The sequence below is a fragment of the Euprymna scolopes genome, chromosome 1, assembly GCF_053919585.1.
Source record: "Euprymna scolopes isolate OS-2025 chromosome 1, ASM5391958v1, whole genome shotgun sequence".
Classification (NCBI taxonomy): Eukaryota; Metazoa; Mollusca; class Cephalopoda; order Sepiida; family Sepiolidae; genus Euprymna; species Euprymna scolopes.
Genome location: NC_136482.1, coordinates 22706234 through 22725252, shown reverse-complemented (window position 1 = coordinate 22725252; position 19019 = coordinate 22706234). Strand labels below are relative to the sequence as shown.

At 30.3% G+C, this 19019-nt stretch overlaps 1 protein-coding gene across 2 annotated transcripts in view; it reads left to right on the top strand.

Annotated features, from left to right (window-relative positions):
• The window catches only part of LOC145285974 (uncharacterized), a 300440-nt gene extending 281861 nt beyond the window's left edge, over window positions 1–18579 (top strand). The window contains exons 7-9 of one of the 2 annotated variants that reach the window (XM_080134655.1): window positions 30–98; window positions 10553–10573; window positions 17954–18579. In XM_080134655.1, the coding sequence (XP_079990781.1) occupies window positions 30–98; window positions 10553–10570 (87 nt within the window). In that variant the 3' untranslated portion in view covers window positions 10571–10573; window positions 17954–18579. The remainder of the gene's footprint in view (window positions 1–29; window positions 99–10552; window positions 10574–17953) is intronic. The other variant, XM_080134575.1, reaches the window with a different exon arrangement.
• The last annotated feature ends 440 nt before the right edge of the window (window positions 18580–19019 follow it).

Sequence of the window (19019 nt, the reverse complement as noted above, 5' to 3'; positions counted from 1 at the left end):
CTTAATAAGATTTTTGTTTTGTGTTTCAGGGAACTGAAGAAACCGTTCGAGTCGTGTCGATGGACAAAGATTTCCATGTGGATTGTTACCATTGTGAGGTTAGCCTTTTTTTTCTTCTAATTTTGGAATTTTGTTTAAACGATTTAACAAAAATAAGCATCAGAAATCAAATCCAACGATGGATTTCCATTTTATTAGAAACAAAAAATATCAAGCATTTCTTTAAATCTTGTTAACTATGTCTGCTATACACTATGGGGACCGATTCTTCAATCCCAGCCGATTATTCAAATGGAGGTTTCTAAACGCAAGTATTTAGAATCTCGACATGTAGATGACACGCAATGACAATTAATTTTCTCTCCTCTTCTCTCTTGCTGACTTCTTTTTAATAAAAGCAGTTTTTTTTTTGTTTTTTTTAGTAAAAATTTGCAAAAATAACCATCAGAAATAAAGTTTAATTACAGATTCAGATTTTATAGAAATTAAAAAAAAAAAAAAAAAAAAGTCAAGCATTTCGTTTTTACGCAAGGATTTATAATCTTGTGTAAATGACACATGACAACAATTGTTTCTCTTGCATTCTTGGAAAAAATAGCAATCATAAATGTTATTAAATAACAATGCAAAATCATTTGAGTTTGATAATGAGGTTTTATTTTTTTACAGTATATACACACACATATGTACATAACTCCAACCCCTCCCTCAAAACTCCAGCTACTCTTTCTCTTTCCTAATTTATAAAAAGAGAAAAATAAAATCACTACATTTCTCTAGCTACTTCTTGTCTAGCCATTTCTTTCTTTTTATGCTTTCATTTTCTTTACATTAAAAAATTGTAATTCACTCTAGTTTCAGCAGCTCCAATCACACATACATGAAATATTAGAAAGGTATTATAGTTTGATGGGAACTGGTAGAGTAGAAATCCTGGCCTCACTTCACAGCCATGTGGCCACTAAAGGAAATAAAAGCAACTTAAAATGACAATAACAATTCTTAAACTTTCATATGCATGCTACAAAACTTTCATATGCATGCTACAAAACTTTCATATGCATGCTACAAAACTTTCATATGCATGCTATAAAACTTTCATATGCATGCTACAAAACTTTCATATGCATGCTACAAAACTTTCATATGCATGCTACAAAACTTTCATATGCATGTTACAAAACTTTCATATGCATGTTACAAAACTTTCATATGCATGTTACAAAACTTTCATATGCATGCTACAAAACTTTCATATGCATGCTACAAAACTTTCATATGCATGTTACAAAACTTTCATATGCATGCTACAAAACTTTCATATGCATGCTACAAAACTTTCATATGCATGCTACAAAACTTTCATATGCATGCTACAAAACTTTCATATGCATGCTACAAAACTTTCATATGCATGCTACAAAACTTTCATATGCATGTTACAAAACTTTCATATGCATGTTACAAAACTTTCATATGCATTCATAGACTTTTTATAACTGTCTCTCAGCTTAGGTTCCCAAAGACATTGTTGATCTTGACCATTAGCTTATCTTTTGTGTTTTAGCTCAATCTAGTGGTGTCTTGTTCGATTGTCCCTAAGCGAAAAAGTCAAAGATGTTGTAGTCATGCAAACTAAGAAATTGGATATCAGATGAAGTGTGGCATTTTCTGATCAATCTTGGCAGAATACAAGCATAGCCATTAGTTTGCATTATTTGGATTAGTCGGACTACTGTTCTCATTTTGAGTATTACGTTTCTTGTCAAAAAAACTCTGGGATCTTTCTGTCAAGCATGTTGTAAAAGATAAATTGGTAAAATTCAGTTCTAAGTGACACTTTTCTGAGGGTTGAAGGTTCAATACTCTGTGCAGGCAATACTCATAATACAATTGTGAATTAAAATTTCTATCAGCTCGTGGCTCTTAGAATGAGCGCATGCTACCTTCGTCGATTAAATGGGGTTCAGTTTGAAATTTCATGCAGATTCTTTAGTTTAAGAAACACTTGAAGAAGGTCGGAGGTTACATTGGCTGAAACGTTTTGAAAATAAGATGAGAACAATAGTCCAAATAACCCAGATAATGCAAATTACCAATGTCAGATCATCATTTTTATCAATGATGTCGTCCAGTATTTGAATCCTGAATCTCCTCATTCCTTTCTGATCTTTTCTACCATCCATCTGATGATGCTGAGGAAGTCCGAAATGTTCTTGTACTTCTCGTGCAGATTCCTAGAAGAAATCCAGAGAGACTTTCCTCTACAAATATGGAGGTTCAAAATTGTCCGTGATCAGTTATTCTGGGGAAAAAGTAAGAATGGAAATATTGCTAATGTTTTGATGAAAACAAGACTGAAAACAAAAACAAAAATAGATGTCAAATTAACAGTCAAAAGTTGCAAACAAATGTTGTCTGTATCCTGTACATAATTGCTATCGATTCTTTTCCCGAGTTTTTTCATCACAGGCAAAATCCAGTTTAGTCTTTACTCGTATGGTTACATGACATTGCCCGGAGCAATAATATAATATATTCCTATTAAAACTTCTCTCTCTGCCTTGGTTTCTCCTTTCTCTTTGCCCCCTCCCCTCTTTCTTCTCTGCTCAGCCTATTCCTTTCTCTGGACACACACACTTATAGATTATTCAAGGAATCAAGGAAATAACTCCTTCACTTTTAGTACATCAAACAGATAGAAAACAGAGACCCACTCTCAGTCTGTCAAAGAATGAATAATTTTTTTCCAAGTTTTAGATATTATTAATTCAGAGCAATATCAATCAAGAAAATATTAACTTTGTTTGTTTTGAAGTTTTAAAGTTTTAGCTGGACATGCTCAAACAACTTATAATAGATAAAAACAACAGTTCTATGCTAGATAATGAATCCCATCGGAAATTTATTCTTAAGTAGTTACAACCAGCTTGCATGACACCAGAATGAGTTGCATAAACTCATTGGTCCGGAAAAGATGTGAAATGTTTGAATTAGTATTGAAAAGCTACTGTTACATTGGTTTTTCTTCGGAGGTTAAAAAGGAAAAGGAGAGGTCCATCACTTTTGGTGAACTAATTGCACCCCAATTTAATAACCATATTTTTATGTTTCTATGTAAAATCTATATACTCTCTTTGAACAGGTTTTATTTGTGTTTGTAAAATAAGTCAGACTTGTGTAAGTGAATTTATTTCATTTTCCAGCTATTTTTATTCCCTAAATGATTGAAAAGAAAAGCAAAAAAAAAAAAAAAAAAAAAAAATGAAAAGAACACAAAAAGAAAAAAAAACAACAAAAAACATTAATTCTTAAGAAAGAATTCAAAGAATTTTATCTAAGAGTGTGTTGACCTACAATTTAACGTGGAAACGATACTATTGTTTTTGGCATTGGTTTTTCTCAAAAATCAGAGTTCAGAAAGTTGATCTTTGTGGGTGTGTGTGTGCACATACACACAATATATTCATTCATTTATTAGAGATTGTTTCTTGATGTAAGCGTTGTGTAATTTGAATTAGTTTTTAGAAGCCAAAACCACGCAGATATGTATTTAAAAAAATATTTTGTTCTTGTCTTAGATTCCCCTACATTAAGAAAAACAAGAAAAAGTCTGTATCAGTCATATATTTGTAATTAAATAAAAATCATATTCCAAAAATCATGTAAATTCATCAAATAGTTTTATTTTTTAATAAGAAAATCAAATTTTATGAGTAACTAGAGTAACTGTCTTGTTGGCCAGTTTTAAAACAATCTAAAAAAAAAAAAAAGAGGGAGATAACTCAATAATTCAAACTTGTGGAATTTATACTGTAATGCCTACAAATTCCCATTAATTGCTTAAAAATGATTTTTTTTTTTAAATAAAAATAAAACTATTTGATCAATTTATGTAGTTTTTGGAATATAATATTTTAGTTTTGTTTAGTTTTAATTATTTATTTTAGTTTTGTCATATAGATTTTTCTTTATTTTTGTTTTTTTAATATAGAGGTAATTTAAGACAAGATCTAAATATTTATTTAATTATATGAATTGTTTTGGCTTTTAAAATTTCAAATTCAAATTATACAATGCTTATAGCAAGGAACAATTTCTAATTCATTTAATGCACACCGGTGATATCTTCTCGATTAAAACACCAAAAAAAAAAAAGTCACTTCAAAAAGACTATACAAATTTTTCTTGTAACACCATGCCATGAGAAAATAAAAATAAATCTTTCTAATTTTTAAGATGATCTTGTATCATCAAAACTAAGTAGATTTTAAATATTTATTCAAGATATAAATAGAATTGCAATGATTTTTTTTTTTTTTTTTTTTTTACATAGGAGTCATCACTTATCAAGGGCCAGGGGCCACACGAGGATAAGGGTCAAAGAGTAAACAATAGTCAATGGAACAATATAGTAATCGTTAGTAGTGGAAATTTGGTAAATTGGATTACTTAAGGTGAACGGCTAATCAAGAACTTGTTTATATTAATGAAGATACTCGATATACTAGATAGAGAAATTAAAGGAATAGAAAAATACATGATTAAGAATAAAATTGAATAAATTACAAGATTGATCCATCAAAAATTCAAACAAGGAGTAAAACAAACAAGGAATAAAAATACTAAATCCATGGATTTTAAAAGATATGCTCTTTTCATCGGAGAATAAAGTTAAACGCATCACTAGTTCACATATTTGAAAACTTTTCTGCAAAAAATAAAAGGCATTTTTAATAGAATAGATAGATAAAAAACAAATCAATTAACGAATTAGCTATCCAATTAATGAAATATTAATCAGTGATTCCAAAAGAAGAATCACGAATCCAAATATGAAGTGATTATAGCTTGGTGCAAAAGTCTTTGTGAATTTTAAAAACTCAAATAATTAATAAAGTTGAAGTCAATAATATCCACAATGAATGCAATCCCAGGTGTTGTACTCCATATTTTAATTTATTCAATTTTATTTTTCATCATCAACTGTTTTGATTTGTTAAAAAAATATATTTTTGACTTTGTGTATATGCACTCACTTGTTTCTAATGATAAAAATTCCACTCGCTGCATTAAATTAATAGCGCTTCATTGCGTGAAAGAATTTGGTATTTTAAGATGGAAATGAAAGTTTACCTCCTTTGACTAATATTAATTTTGGATGGCATTTTTGTTATTTTGGTTGATCTCATAGCATCCTTTTCATGGAGGATATTGACAATCTTCATGTGTTCCCTACAATAAATAAGAAACTAATGCTTGTATGTTCAAAGAATGAATAATAATGCTTGTAGAAAAAAATTGACAAAAATTGTTAAAATGATTTGCCTCGGAAACACATCTGTGCATTTTGTAAAGTCCAGTTAACAATAGTAAAACGAAATTTGCAGCTGATTCTATGCTCGATGATCACGCAAAAATAATGTGAATTTTTGCCGTTTGTATGCAAATTAGATGATCATGTGCTACATAAAAGTTTGAAGAACAAGAATTTGTTTGAACAAAGTGAGCTGTGAATACATACCGCGTTGATGCACGACATTATTTAGTTGAGTCAACACGGAAGGTGAAAGGAGACGAATGAAACTAGTTGTTCATTGTTGAAGGAAACTATCATGCCAACAACAGATTCAAGTTAGTCAAAAGAAATTGTATCAAGCTGATTCGTATGACTTTACTGTAGCCACGTAAAAGTGCTCGATTCGTTTTTATCAAAACATTTGCATTAATGCTTATTTGTGTGTAAGGTATCTCACTCCCAATGCAATTCTCTACTTGCATAAGATTCAAATACGGAGTACTGTTGCCATATCGGGTGTGGGGTGGTGGGGGGCTGCTTGACAGGGTACAAAATTGTGTTTGAAATCTAGTGGGCAATGCCTTTTTCTCCCTCACAGAAGAAATGTAGTTCGTCTATCTCTGCTCTGTCATTATTTTTATGGCAAGTGATCATCTCAGCTTCAATCTATGGTTCCTTCTGTCAAACTTTCACAAAAAGCACTTCTAGTTACAACCACTACCAACAATTTCCCCTGTTCTCTATCTGTACCTAAATTTAAACGCACATTCTATGAATAAAGTTTCTTTCCTAGAACTGCTTGCCTGTGAAACAGTTTCATTGACCTGCTTCCCAACTGACTACAACATGGTCATCTTCAAGTCCAATGTAAACAAGTTCTTGATGTTGCGCTCCCATAAAAATCAAATTCTACCCAATTTCTATCACTAACGATCATCAAGTTATTGTCACAATGATCATCTTATACTAATTAACACTTATCCTTGAGTAGCCTTTGGGCCTTGATAAGCAGTGAATCTCTTGTAAAAAAAAAACAAAAAAACACTTGTCTAGCTTCAAAAACTACCTACAATTTCCCATATTATCTATCTATACTAAACGTAAATTCCAAGAACTAAGTTTCTTTCCTAGAACTACTTATCTGTGGAATAAAATACCGTGGCTGCTTCCCTGCTAACTATAACATAGTCCTTTTCAAGTATTATGTGAACAAGTTTCTGTTAAGCATTTTGTTCTTGTGGTGCCAGTATGAAGAAACGATGAGTAAGCAACCATGATTAGCATGTGCCCGCTGTAAGGAAACGGTAACACACAGACATAGAACCATTGGATTATAAGGCAAGTGTGATTATGCAACATAGATGTTGAGTTGAAAAATGGCTAAATAAGGCAAACTTTTTTTGGGATGAGATTCAGTTTTGTTTTAGATGCAGTGCTGTGTGTGTTTTGGATGGGTGTTGGTTATCGTTTTATGTTCGCTGTTGACAACAAGAAAATACTACTCTTACTACTACTACTACTGCTCATATGACGGGCAAACATTGTTTTTGTTAGTAAAAGGAATTATTTAACTAAATGCATCCCAGGTTCATTCCCAGGTTCCACCACTGTAACCAGTTTTTCAAATATATTTTCCTTTTGAATTTCAAGTAGCAAACTTTGCAAAGAAATAGTGAGCTGACAAAGCTGAGTATAATGTGTGTATATCTATCTATATATATATATATATATATATGGCAATTAAGCTACACAGAATATTCCGCATTTCATCCACGCTAGGATTCATCAGGCATAAGCTGGCTCTACCTACGTATTGAGCACTGTTGAAGTAAATACTTAAAGTTCATGCATAAATTTATACTTTCATATATTAATTTATGTAATTAAATGAAGTAATCATATAATTCTATGTATTTATAAAAATTAAAATCCCATCTATTAATGCCGTGAAAGAATAAATTAGTATTTAAATCCTCACAAAAATAAATTAATACCAAATGTATTTTAAGCTTTATCAATCTGATGTCATGCATTGTTTAATTCCCTTAACAAATAGCCTATTTTAGAAGAAATATTTGCTCTTAGGTATGTTTATTTTTAAAGTTTATAATTAATAGTTTTATGTATGTGTAATACACACACACACACACACACACGACCTATTGGGTTACTAACACATTTTTTTTTATTAAAAATTATTTTATTTATTTATTTTTTTACTTTTTGTTCCTCTTAAACAAGGCATACTGCTATTGAAATGTGATAAAGACCAGATTTATAGGAGGCAACCATTAGTGGGGAGTTCATTAGCAAGATGCTTGTTCACATTACATTTAAATTTTTACATGTTGGTAACGTCAGGGGGACAAAAGAAGGAATTCTAAAGACAAGCAGTCCCCCCTCGCCAAACTTTCACAAAAAACACTAGACTAGCTGAAAACATCAATAATTTTCCCCACTTTTTATCTGTGCCTAAACCTAAACATAGATTCCATGATCAAAGCTTCTTTCTTAGAACTGCACACCTGTGAAATTGTCTTCCGTTTTCCTGCTGTCTATAATATGGTTGTCTTCAAGTCCAACGTGAACAAGTTTCTGATGAGCCGTTCCACTTAAGTTAACAAATTTACCGAACTTACATTACTATCGATTACTATATTGTCCTTTTGACTACTCTACACTCTTTAACCCTTATCCTTGAGTGGCCTATCGGCCTTGATAAGTGGTGACGCCTATGTAAAAAAAAAAAAAAAAAAAAAAAAAAAAAAAAACAGTCAGAGGAAAAAAAAAAGTAGATAAAATTTTCCAACATCTATAGACCTGTACAGTGAAGGGATGAAATTTTGCCGCTAATTGGGTGAGTTTAAGGTATTTTCATTGAGAGTCCAATTCCAATAAGTTCATCAGAGCATATTCTGAAGAAGTATGTGTCAAGCACTAGGATACAACATTGTGGTGATGTGACAGGGGCTAGAATTTGACAGACAGTGCAGGACCTATTAGGTTAGAGACTTTTTTTGCATCGCACATGTGGCAACAATATCTCACGAATGATGGCTTTATAAAGATCTAAGATATTAGAAAGTGTGAAGAACTTTCTATTCCACTTTTGAAAATTTGTAAGCTGTTTCCTCTACAAAACAACCAAACCAAACATCATGAATAAATATTTAAAGATATAAACAACTTGAAGTGTACAAACTCTTACCAAAATGACTGAACCCGAAAAAAATTTGACATGCTGTAAGAATAGAACCACCAAAGTTAGAATAATTTTTTAAGAATAAATATTTTATATTCAAAATCAACAAAGTTTCGGCAATATAATATCATCTTGTGTTTTTTTTCTTTTCCTTCCTCATGGCAGAGTATCATTAGAAAATTAAAATCTGCATGATGTTCAATGATTGTTTTTTTTAAATGTTCTAATCAGAAGAATCTCAAAACCGCGGGGATAATTAATGTGAATGATATAAAATATGCTTTTAAAAGTTTTACCATCATTTATTATATTTAATGTTAGAAAAAAATAAACACCGACTGCTTGGAGCATTTCTGTTGATTTCATGAAGTAGTTTTTAATTAATATAAATTGAATTTTTTTAAGGCAATCTCCTATAATATATCGATAATATAGCATAGTTCCTTGTTTTTAGGCGAACCACGCTGATAATTAATGTAAATTGGCGCTTTTTTATACAAGGTCATTGTGCAGAGGGAGACAACCCCATTTTACTAAGAAATTCGTTCATTTTTCATCTCATAATTTAGGACGTCACTGTATATAATATTCTGCTTGTTTCTTTAGTCCATATGTTACATTTTGAAAAATGCCAAATAGTTTTTGAATGGTAAACTGCTTAAAAAAGGGGGGGGGGCAGATTCACAAAATGTCTTTAAATAGGCCAATCTGGCATCCCTGGACAGGAATACGATAATGACCTCTCTTTGATGTAGCCTCATTTACAAATATTGTTATAATATTATCATTATTGTAATGGTGTGAGAAAGGAACTCGTAATTTTGTTCAAAAAAGAAGTCCACAAAATGTTATGTAAAAAAAAAAAAAGGAACATTTGAAAGAAACGAGGGGGAGGGGGCATTGTCTGACAAGAAGTATTGAACTGAAAGAGTAAAAGAGTAAGGTTGTTTCTTAGAATGCGATTTTATTATTTTTATTGAACTATGTCGCACAATATTACTTTCTGAGTATTAGTACTTATATTACTGTATATAAAATAAATGGACACAGTTTTTATAGAAATGTGTAACTCCTATTTGTTGCAGGTTGTCCAAAAGAATAATTTTTTGCACTATCCCGAAAAATATCAGCTTTATCAAAACATGTTTGTTGATTAAATATATTTCACATTCCGTGGAATTTCCATGGGTCCTGCTAGTTCATTCATATTCTATTTGAATACCTGTGCTATTTATGTGATTATGAAATATAGCTTTCATTAAAAACAAACTCCTCAATATCTTAAGTTAATCAACATTTGTTTCCATAAGGCTTTTTTCCATATACATTTTAGTCAGATAAAATGCATGTTGGAAAAAGATTCCATTTTAATTGCTCTAATTAGCTGTAACTTGCAATTAATTCATAAAATGACTCATTTCTGAAGAAGGTTCTGTCTATCACTCTTGCTTTCTCTCTTTCACTGTATTTTTTTTGTCTCCTTTAACTCTTAACAGTCAAAAGTAATAAAACTAACCATAAAACTCAATAGTGGAATAATCCATTATAAATAAAAAGAAATATCACTACAAGTAGCAATACTATTTAACTCGAAAAAATCCTTATTTGAAATTTTTATTTATTTAACTGGTTTTTCAAACGATCTAACATTAGCTCTGTGAATGACTCAGCAATTTTATTATTATCATTATTATTCAGAATGGGTGGTATTTCTTCTAATTTACATAAATGGATTTTTAATTTCATTCCATATGTGTAAGTGTTGAATACAAATTTTGAGAAAAGCATTAAAAAAAGACTATTTTCTGAACATTCACTAAATATTTGGATCTGCCAAAAGTCTACATGTTTGCTAATATAACAATATTCTCTCAAATTAATCCATTTTTTTTTTATAAATTGGGGGAAAAAATGAAAATAAATTTCAATATATCATTCAATCTTAGCAAAAATAAACTATTTAATAAATATAACTTTTTCAGAAATATATTTAAGAGAATACTTCTTAGCTTGAAGATATTGTCATATTTAATGTCATTTATTTTTCACAGATTTCAAGTCAAAAGTAACGAGTAAGAATTTTTGTTCATAATGTTGGCATGAAAAACTACAGATTTCTTGACTTTTTTTTACTGTTAAAGGGCGGTAATTCTTCTCGCCTTTCGATTAACGAAACTCGGATTATTTCCCTTTGCTTAACATCAGCAATAGTTAAGTATATTATACAATTAATTTTCAAAACACGCACACACATTCCCTGTTTTTTAGTTAACAATCTAATGTTTTTAAAAAAAATTACTGTTATAAAGTTAAATCTCTTTTTATAAGTAACTTTTCTAACAATAAGTCAGATTATGTAAGTGCTAAGTCTGCAATATGTTACATTTGGTATTCGTAGGAATTTACACTGCATAAAAAAAAAATCTTTTTAATAAAATATTTAAAACTTTGTGTATGTATATATATATATATTACATACATGCACATGAAAATGAAGAGGAGTTTTCTATAAAAAAAAAAAAAAATTTTAAAATGGCAATAGTTGTCCGGTAAAATAATCTCATTTCATGCCAAAGTGTTCTATACTTCTGCATTGTCATTTGCTTCTCTTTCTCATTGGCCAAATCTGGATACCTCTCTCTTCAGTGGCCTGATGCATGAAGGAGGACAATGAACTCCACTGTTTTACTCAATTCATTCAATTTACTGCACCAGAAAATTTTTAATACAATTATCTACCCATATAAAAGCTAAAGATGTTTGAAGATGGAATATGGCATTTGTGAGAAATGCTGCTTAGAGCATTATTTCTTGTCTTTATATAAGACAAAATCAACTTCGCAATCTAGTTGGGAGATAATCTCTTCTGTTATTCTGTACAACTGGTGCTACCAGATCAAACTGAAAATACTGGCTTCTTGATCTAAAATGCGCCAAACATTGTTATTGCCCACCCCCTGCAAAACTCGATCATATTCTACAAAGTAAAAAATCAATAGTTTTCATCCACAAAACAATCAAATCAAGCACTATAAATTAATATTTGAACTTTAAGTATAAAAACTTCTTAAAAATTACTGCATTTGTCATAAAATAACCCAAAACTGTTGATATGCCATAAAACAACAGCAAAAAAGTCTGTTTTTACAGAAATTTTTCACAGAATAAATGTTGTGCTCTTCTTCTTATAAGACATTCACATGAATTTGTCTACCTACCACATTTGCAAAGTGATTTCCTTTATTTCTCCCTATACTTAGCATCAAGCCAAATTTTCATCAACAGTTTCTTCCCTAAAATATCTACATGGAACATATTACCACAGGCTTGGTTCCCTATCAGCTGCAACATGATCATTTTCAGATTCAATGTCAACAAAATCGTCCTCATAAGTGATCAAATTACATTCACCATTTTCAACCTTTCTATAATATTCTTCACTATTCAACTTACAATCTATCCATCTCATTAACCATTATCCTCAAGTGGTTTTTAGCCTTAATAATAGCCTTAATTATAAACTAATTCTCCCTCTCTTCTGACCTTGAGCACATGGTGTAATGAGGAAAAAGGTGACTGGTTAATTTTAATACATTCAAAACCAAGTTTTTTCTTTCCATCACTAATGCTCTTATCCTCAACTGAAATGAACAGTTATCATCTTGAGAACTTGCACTAGGCTTAGACGAGCTCCCACGACTAACCTTCACTCTTGATCTGTAATGGAACGCACATATAAAATCTGTTGTCAAAGTTGCCAGGAAAATGATAGGATCGCTTCAGTAGATATCTCACTCCTGATATAATCCGCTACATGTATAAGAGCTAAATATGTTCTAAGATAAAGTATTGTTGCTGCATCTCAAGAAACTGGGCAGGGCATCATTTCCGGCCTGAACAAGGTTCAAAACCAAAATAGATGATGCTCTTTTCTCTTCTCTGCTACCTCTTTCTCATAAGAGATGTTACAAGCCTACCTCTAGTGCATAGTAGATGTTCAACTGAGCATCATTCTATGGCTCCTCCCTGTAAGGCATTCGTGGCAAACACCTAACTAGCAACAATCACTATCAGCAATTTCCATTACTTTCTGTGTTTAAAACTAAACGAAAATTCCATGAGCAAACGTTGTTCCTAGAACTGTCCGTCTGTTGAACAAAATACTGTGGGGCTATTTCCCAACTGATTTTGGTCATTTTCAAGTCTAACACAAGTTCTGTATGAGCTGTCCTCTTAAATAAAGTACCCATTAACCCTTATCCTTCAGTGTCCTCCGGGCCTTGATAAGTGGTGACTATACAGTAAAAAAAAAAAAAAAAAAAAAAAATGTATAGTTTTGTTTTAATCTTTAAATGAGAGCTTAATGTGCATTCTAGCTTATGCGTTCTGAGGACAAGTGAAACGTGATTTTTTTTTTTTTTTTTTTTTTTACTTAAAAAAAAAAAAGAAGCTCATTACATGCAGAACCAGTTAACAGTTGTTTTGAAATGCAATAGTAGTAGTAAGCTCAATCGGTGATGATGTCCCTCTCTTCCCTTATTTTCTATTATTAATAGCCATTCTCATAGATGAGTTTGTGTTTTTTTTGTTTTGTTTTAATAGGCACTGCCATGTTCTTGTGCTGTTGTTCGTAGTTAAAAATTGTAAAGTAAATTCAATTTGGGATTTATGTTCGTTTTATTTTCTTTGTAATTTTCTCTGGAGAAATGAACATTTGTAATCAAAATATTAACAAATAAAAGTAAATTAATAACGATAAAACTCATTTTTAGGTGAACAGGTACAGAAAATCATGAAGAGAGGAAGTTATCCTTTCTTGACTCCATATTGGGCACTCTAAAATAACTCAGCATTTTTATTGGGAGGGGGGGAACATGGTGCATAACATAACAAAACACTTTTATAATGGACTGCATAACTTTTTCATCTGTATGGAAAAACTACTACAATATAAAAATAATGAAGGAACTATTTGAACGCACTGAGAGAGATCACTTAATAGCATACTTAAAGAACAAAATATATCCAAAATAAAAACGTGTATTATCGCTTTAATGCATAAAATCACTCAAATACATACTTCAAAACAAATAAGAAACTAGTGTATTAAATATATATGAAAAGTCAACACAAAACTCATCTTAAATGTCTACAATGGTTCATGAGTTGTTAAGCCAAATCAATCCTCTGCAGAAGAACATTATTTACCCCTCCCCCGCCCACCTATAGGGTCATAAGTGCTCCAAAAATACATGCTCTGGTGTCTCTGACCACAAACCAAAAGGACTTAATTTTATTATTTTATTCATTACATGTCATTCAAGACTTTCTGTCAGTGACAATGACAAAACTTCCTGAACACGTCAGCTTAACCTCTAGCTTTTAATGGAAAATCTTTTTTCTACTTAATTTTTAACTTTATACAGAAAATTTCATTTCTATATCATTTTTACATTTCCACATCCAAATGTTTCTGTACAAAGTTGATTTAATAGGGCATATTTACAAAAAATCTAGTCTCGCTTTAATTCTTTCTAATTTGGATGTGCCGGAAGATTTGTCAAGTACAAATATAAGATTTCCACTCATGTCAGTAAATCTCCATTTTTTTTCATTCCATTTCGTGTACAAATCAAAGTCTAATCAATAGTTGAGTTGTCGATATGCCTGGAAATATCTGGCCATCATCTTTTGTTATTTGTTCTGCATGAAGTTGTCTTTTTTATGTTTTTATTTGTTTACTTCTGAAATACTAAACTTAGTTGCAAAAACTTTAAACAAATTTTGGAAAATGTTGATCATTTCACAGATTAAATAAATTTAATAAATGTTTAACTTAACTGAAAACAAAAAAAAAACATGAAATCGTTAATAGAATTCATTTTTTTTGTACTATCACATCAGACTGTTTGAACGCACTGACTTCCTGAATCTAAAATGCACCAAACATTTTTGTTATTGTTCCCTCTCCCCCACTTTTCCTTTACAGAATATGATTGAGTGTTACAAAGCTAAAAACAATTTTCCGCTACAAAACAACCAAACCAAACCAAACACCATAAATAAATATTTGGAAATATAAAGAACTTGAAACATAAAATCTTTTACAATTTTGATAATTTGAAAAGGTTTCATATGCTCAAAAACCAAACCAAACAATTCTTTCTATAATTTAACCATATTTAATACAAATAAACTTCAGTCTATGAATGACTTGTCCACCAAGTTTCAGCTATGAATACCCAACATTCTTTATTTTATTGACATTCAATGTGATGCATATCCGAATACAACTCCTTTCTTTAGACTGCTAGTTCAGAGATAGTTTTGATAGACATGATCTTTAAGATTACTTCACAGATAAAAATCTGAGATGTTATAATTCAGTGAGTGTGAAACCCTTTCAAGATTACACCTACTGATGATACGATCACCAAAGTGTCCTTCACATATCATTAAGTAGAAATAAAAACAAAAAACTCTGCAATATTCATGACTGTGGACATCAGGCATAAACTGTAGTTGATTTTAGAATGTTAATTTTATTAACACTTCCATGGATGGAATATGGGAGAAGAGGGGGGTATTTATAATTATGTATTCAATGACTGTTACCATTAAACTTAAAAAAATAATTTTGAATTGATAAGAAAAATATTTTTTCCCTCAGGACAAACTCTGGTGCTACCAGATCGAATTCTCTGAAGATATTGGCTTCCTGAACTAAAATGCATCAAACATTGATGTTATTGTTTTTTTCCTTTCCTGTTGCAAAACTCCATGTTCTGCAAAAATAAAAATGAAATTTTTCTCTATAAAACAACAAAATCAAACACCATTAAGAACTTGAAATATGATAACTTTTACCAAAATGATTGGATTCAGCATTAAATAATCTCAAAAGTGTTGAAATGCTGTAAAACAAAACACAAATCATGTTTGGAATTGCAAAATATTTGATAAAATCATTGAAATGATCGCAAATGACAAATTTAATGTGATTGGTTTAATGGATACCTTTTGATTATGGAATTTGATGTTACACACTATTATTAAGAAAACCCTTGATCCTACACTCAAGTACAGATAAAATAACTTTTGTTTCACAATTAAATAAAACCCCTGTGAACCAAATTAAGTTCACAATGGAAATCAATTGTTAATGTTAGGAGTTGTTTCCCTATGAGACTAGTTACAATAATCCAACAAATGAAGTTATCTCAGCAGATTTTCAAAGTCAGGCCCAAATAACATTTAAGCTGACAAATTAAATTTTGCTTCTGATTAACCAATTTTTATTTATTGCTGTACCATTTTATTGACTTCATTACACTTTCTTTATAAAATTGCTTAGTCTGGCTTAGAAATTTTCTAATAAACATTTTTTTAATAATCACCTAAAAATAAAAATCAGCAAAGTAATTAATGAGATTTTATATTGAAGAATATGAGAGTTGTCTACCTCATGTGCTACAAACAAATACAAGCATTGGTTTGGTGCAGCTAATCTTTAGTAATGTTTGTAATATTCTTAAAATGAAATAAATTTTAATTTGTGTAAAATAAAAATAAAAACATTAAATCTGCATGCATGCAACAAATGTGCACTTGAATTTTGATAATTATTTTGTGGAAGATGAAGCTAAATAAGTATTTATTTCGTTAAAATTAAAAAAAATGTTTTGTGTAATGTCAATAATCCTTAAAAAAATGCTGTTGCTTCTTTGTATTGAATGTTTTTGTGATTTATTATTTTGGTTTTGAAGTTTGTGGTGTTTGTTGCAAATATTGGTCGATTCAAGATATGCATTCAACACATAACATTATATAGATCTTTTAGTGCAAGTCCAGAATTCAATCTAATTAGAAAAAAAAAGAGAAAAATACATAAAATGATGTAGGTATCAGTCTTTTTTTTTTTTTCAAATTTTATGACAAAAAGATGTTTTGATCTGCCATATTTAATAAAGGTAAAGTAATTGAATTCTAATATCAAAGATCAAAATTATAATGGCCATTTTTACTCTTAAAATTGCTACAAATTGTAAAAATAAATGATTTTCTATATAAAAAAACTACTTTATCAATTTATGTGATTTGTGGAATACAACATTTTAATTCTGTCATCATAAATATTTCAATTTTTTTTTTTATTAGGTTGAATTCTAGATAAGAACTGATTTAAAAAATTATCTTAAAATCTTTTTCACATTAATCTCTTCAATTTCTAATTTATTTTCTTAAACCAACAAAATTAAAACTTACCTATTAATAAAATTTGTGTGTGTTTCTGTCTTCGTTTACATTATATTTTATTTACATGTAACAAATTTTTAGTGAAATCAAAAACGCAATAGAGTAAAATAAAACAAAGACTGAAATACAATTTTTAAAAAAAATAATTATGAAATTAAATCCACCATAATGTATTTCGGTTTATTTATAAACTAGTCTGCTATTTTAATCTTTTGTTAGTAGTTGGTAAAAGAAAAGATTACTTTGTAACATTTTGAAATGAATCTAGAAGTCTTTCAGCTATTAAACAAATTTTTTTCTGGCTTAAAAATTCTTAGAAAATTTTCATATATTGGAAGTTTTTGACTATTTACATATAATACTTTTATAGAGATTAAAACAACATTATTATAAACAAAATTAGTTTTATAACAATTTGATTTAATTTGATTAAACGATATAATTAAATTTAAATTTTGAAAAAATATAAAAATTTGTATTAAAAAAAAAAATTGCATTTTAGTTTTAGAGAACAATATTTTTTCATTTTTGAAGAACTCTACTCAGAACAAGGGGAGACAATTCAAGTTAAAGTTTTGCAAATAATTTCTCTGAAAATGGATTTTTACAGTATCTTGTTTATCAAATTGTTAGGTAAAAGTACAAAATAGTTACAAAACCACTCTTCTTTCCATGTTAAGAATGGCTTTCGAAATAGTGTTATTAGTTTAGCACCATCTGTATTTTGTATAAATACCAAAATTGAATAAAAAGAATTCAACTAATTTTTTGTTGTCTTAGTATTCAATATCTTAATTTGTTATATAATATATATAAAAGCTGTTATTGTGTTAATTTAGTGTATTTGTTTTCCTTTTAGCAATAAGTTATGCAAAATTTTAACAACTCTTTGAATTGTCTTTGTTCTGGGTGAAAATTTTCATAAATAAAATTTTTTTTTTTCTCCTCCAAACCTAAAATGCATAAGGGGGTGGGAGGAATTAAACTAAACACTCCCAGACACTTCTGGGTAGGACAGCAATTATGTTTTTCTTTTGTTTTCGGAGTTCCTTCAGATCTAAGATGAGAATTCTGATTACTTAGGTAAACTTTTCGAAAAGTTTACCTATTTTTAATTTCTGTGTACAATTTTTACATCCTATTAGTATGCACATCCATTATTCTTCTGTTTAATGTCTTTTTGTTCTTTTTCCTAGGACTGTGAAATGCAGTTAACCGATGAACCAGACAAGCGCTGTTATCCCTATCAAGACACCCTACTCTGCCGCAACTGTCACATCCAGCGTCTCAACAAGCGCTACCCAGACGAGAAATTTTGCGTGGATCCTGTGACGCAGCTCATCAAGAACATGGCTGACAACCCCTCAAAAAGCAACAGTGGCATGAGCTGCCACCTAGGAGGTACCGTGGGCGACTTTGCTCCGGCTACAATCAGTGTCCTCTCTTCCCCTCAAGTGAACACTCCTGCGGGTTACCGAGGCTCTTACTGTAGCAACAGTATCACTAGTGGGGCTGATGGTGGTAGTGGGGCCAGTAGTAATCGTAACAGTGGTACGCACAATTACGGAGTTGTTGATTCTGACCAGTACTCTTCTTCGTCTTACCCGCCGCCACCTGCGCCACAAGGGTCACTGTATAATCAACAGATGCCCACATCTCCCGTGAATTCTTCCATCAAATACCAAATAACTGAATTGTAATTGTTATTGTGGTGTCCGTTTAATGAGCACAGGTCTGGTCAAGCCAAATGCATTAACCAATGGACACGTTGAGCTTTTGTATATGTTTAATAAAGAATAAAATAAATAATTGAAAAAAAAAATGCTGTTTCTTCAACAGCTGAATTTCAGGTTTCAGGTAATGAGAATGGGAAATTTAAAATTGGTTTTCAAACAAAAAAAATGTGCAAACATTTAATGTCTGATACGTTTTGCGCTGGTGATATATTATTTATTTAAAACTTTAGAAAAATCTGGCTTGCAGCTATCTATATGAATTCAATCCAATTTTCAAAGAAGGAAAGTTCAATATTTTGTGATAAAATAGAGCTTAATTTGTAAGTGTTTATTGGTTTAAAATGGCATGTAAATCAAGTTTCAAAATAAAAATAATGAAATAAAAATGCTTAAAGCTGTTTTAAGTATTTTTGAAAATATTCTTTATTAAATATACTAGATTAAGGCTAAGACAGAATGAAAGCATTCAAAATGGCCTTATATTTACTTAAGTTAAATGCCATTTTAAATCTATAAACCCTTTACA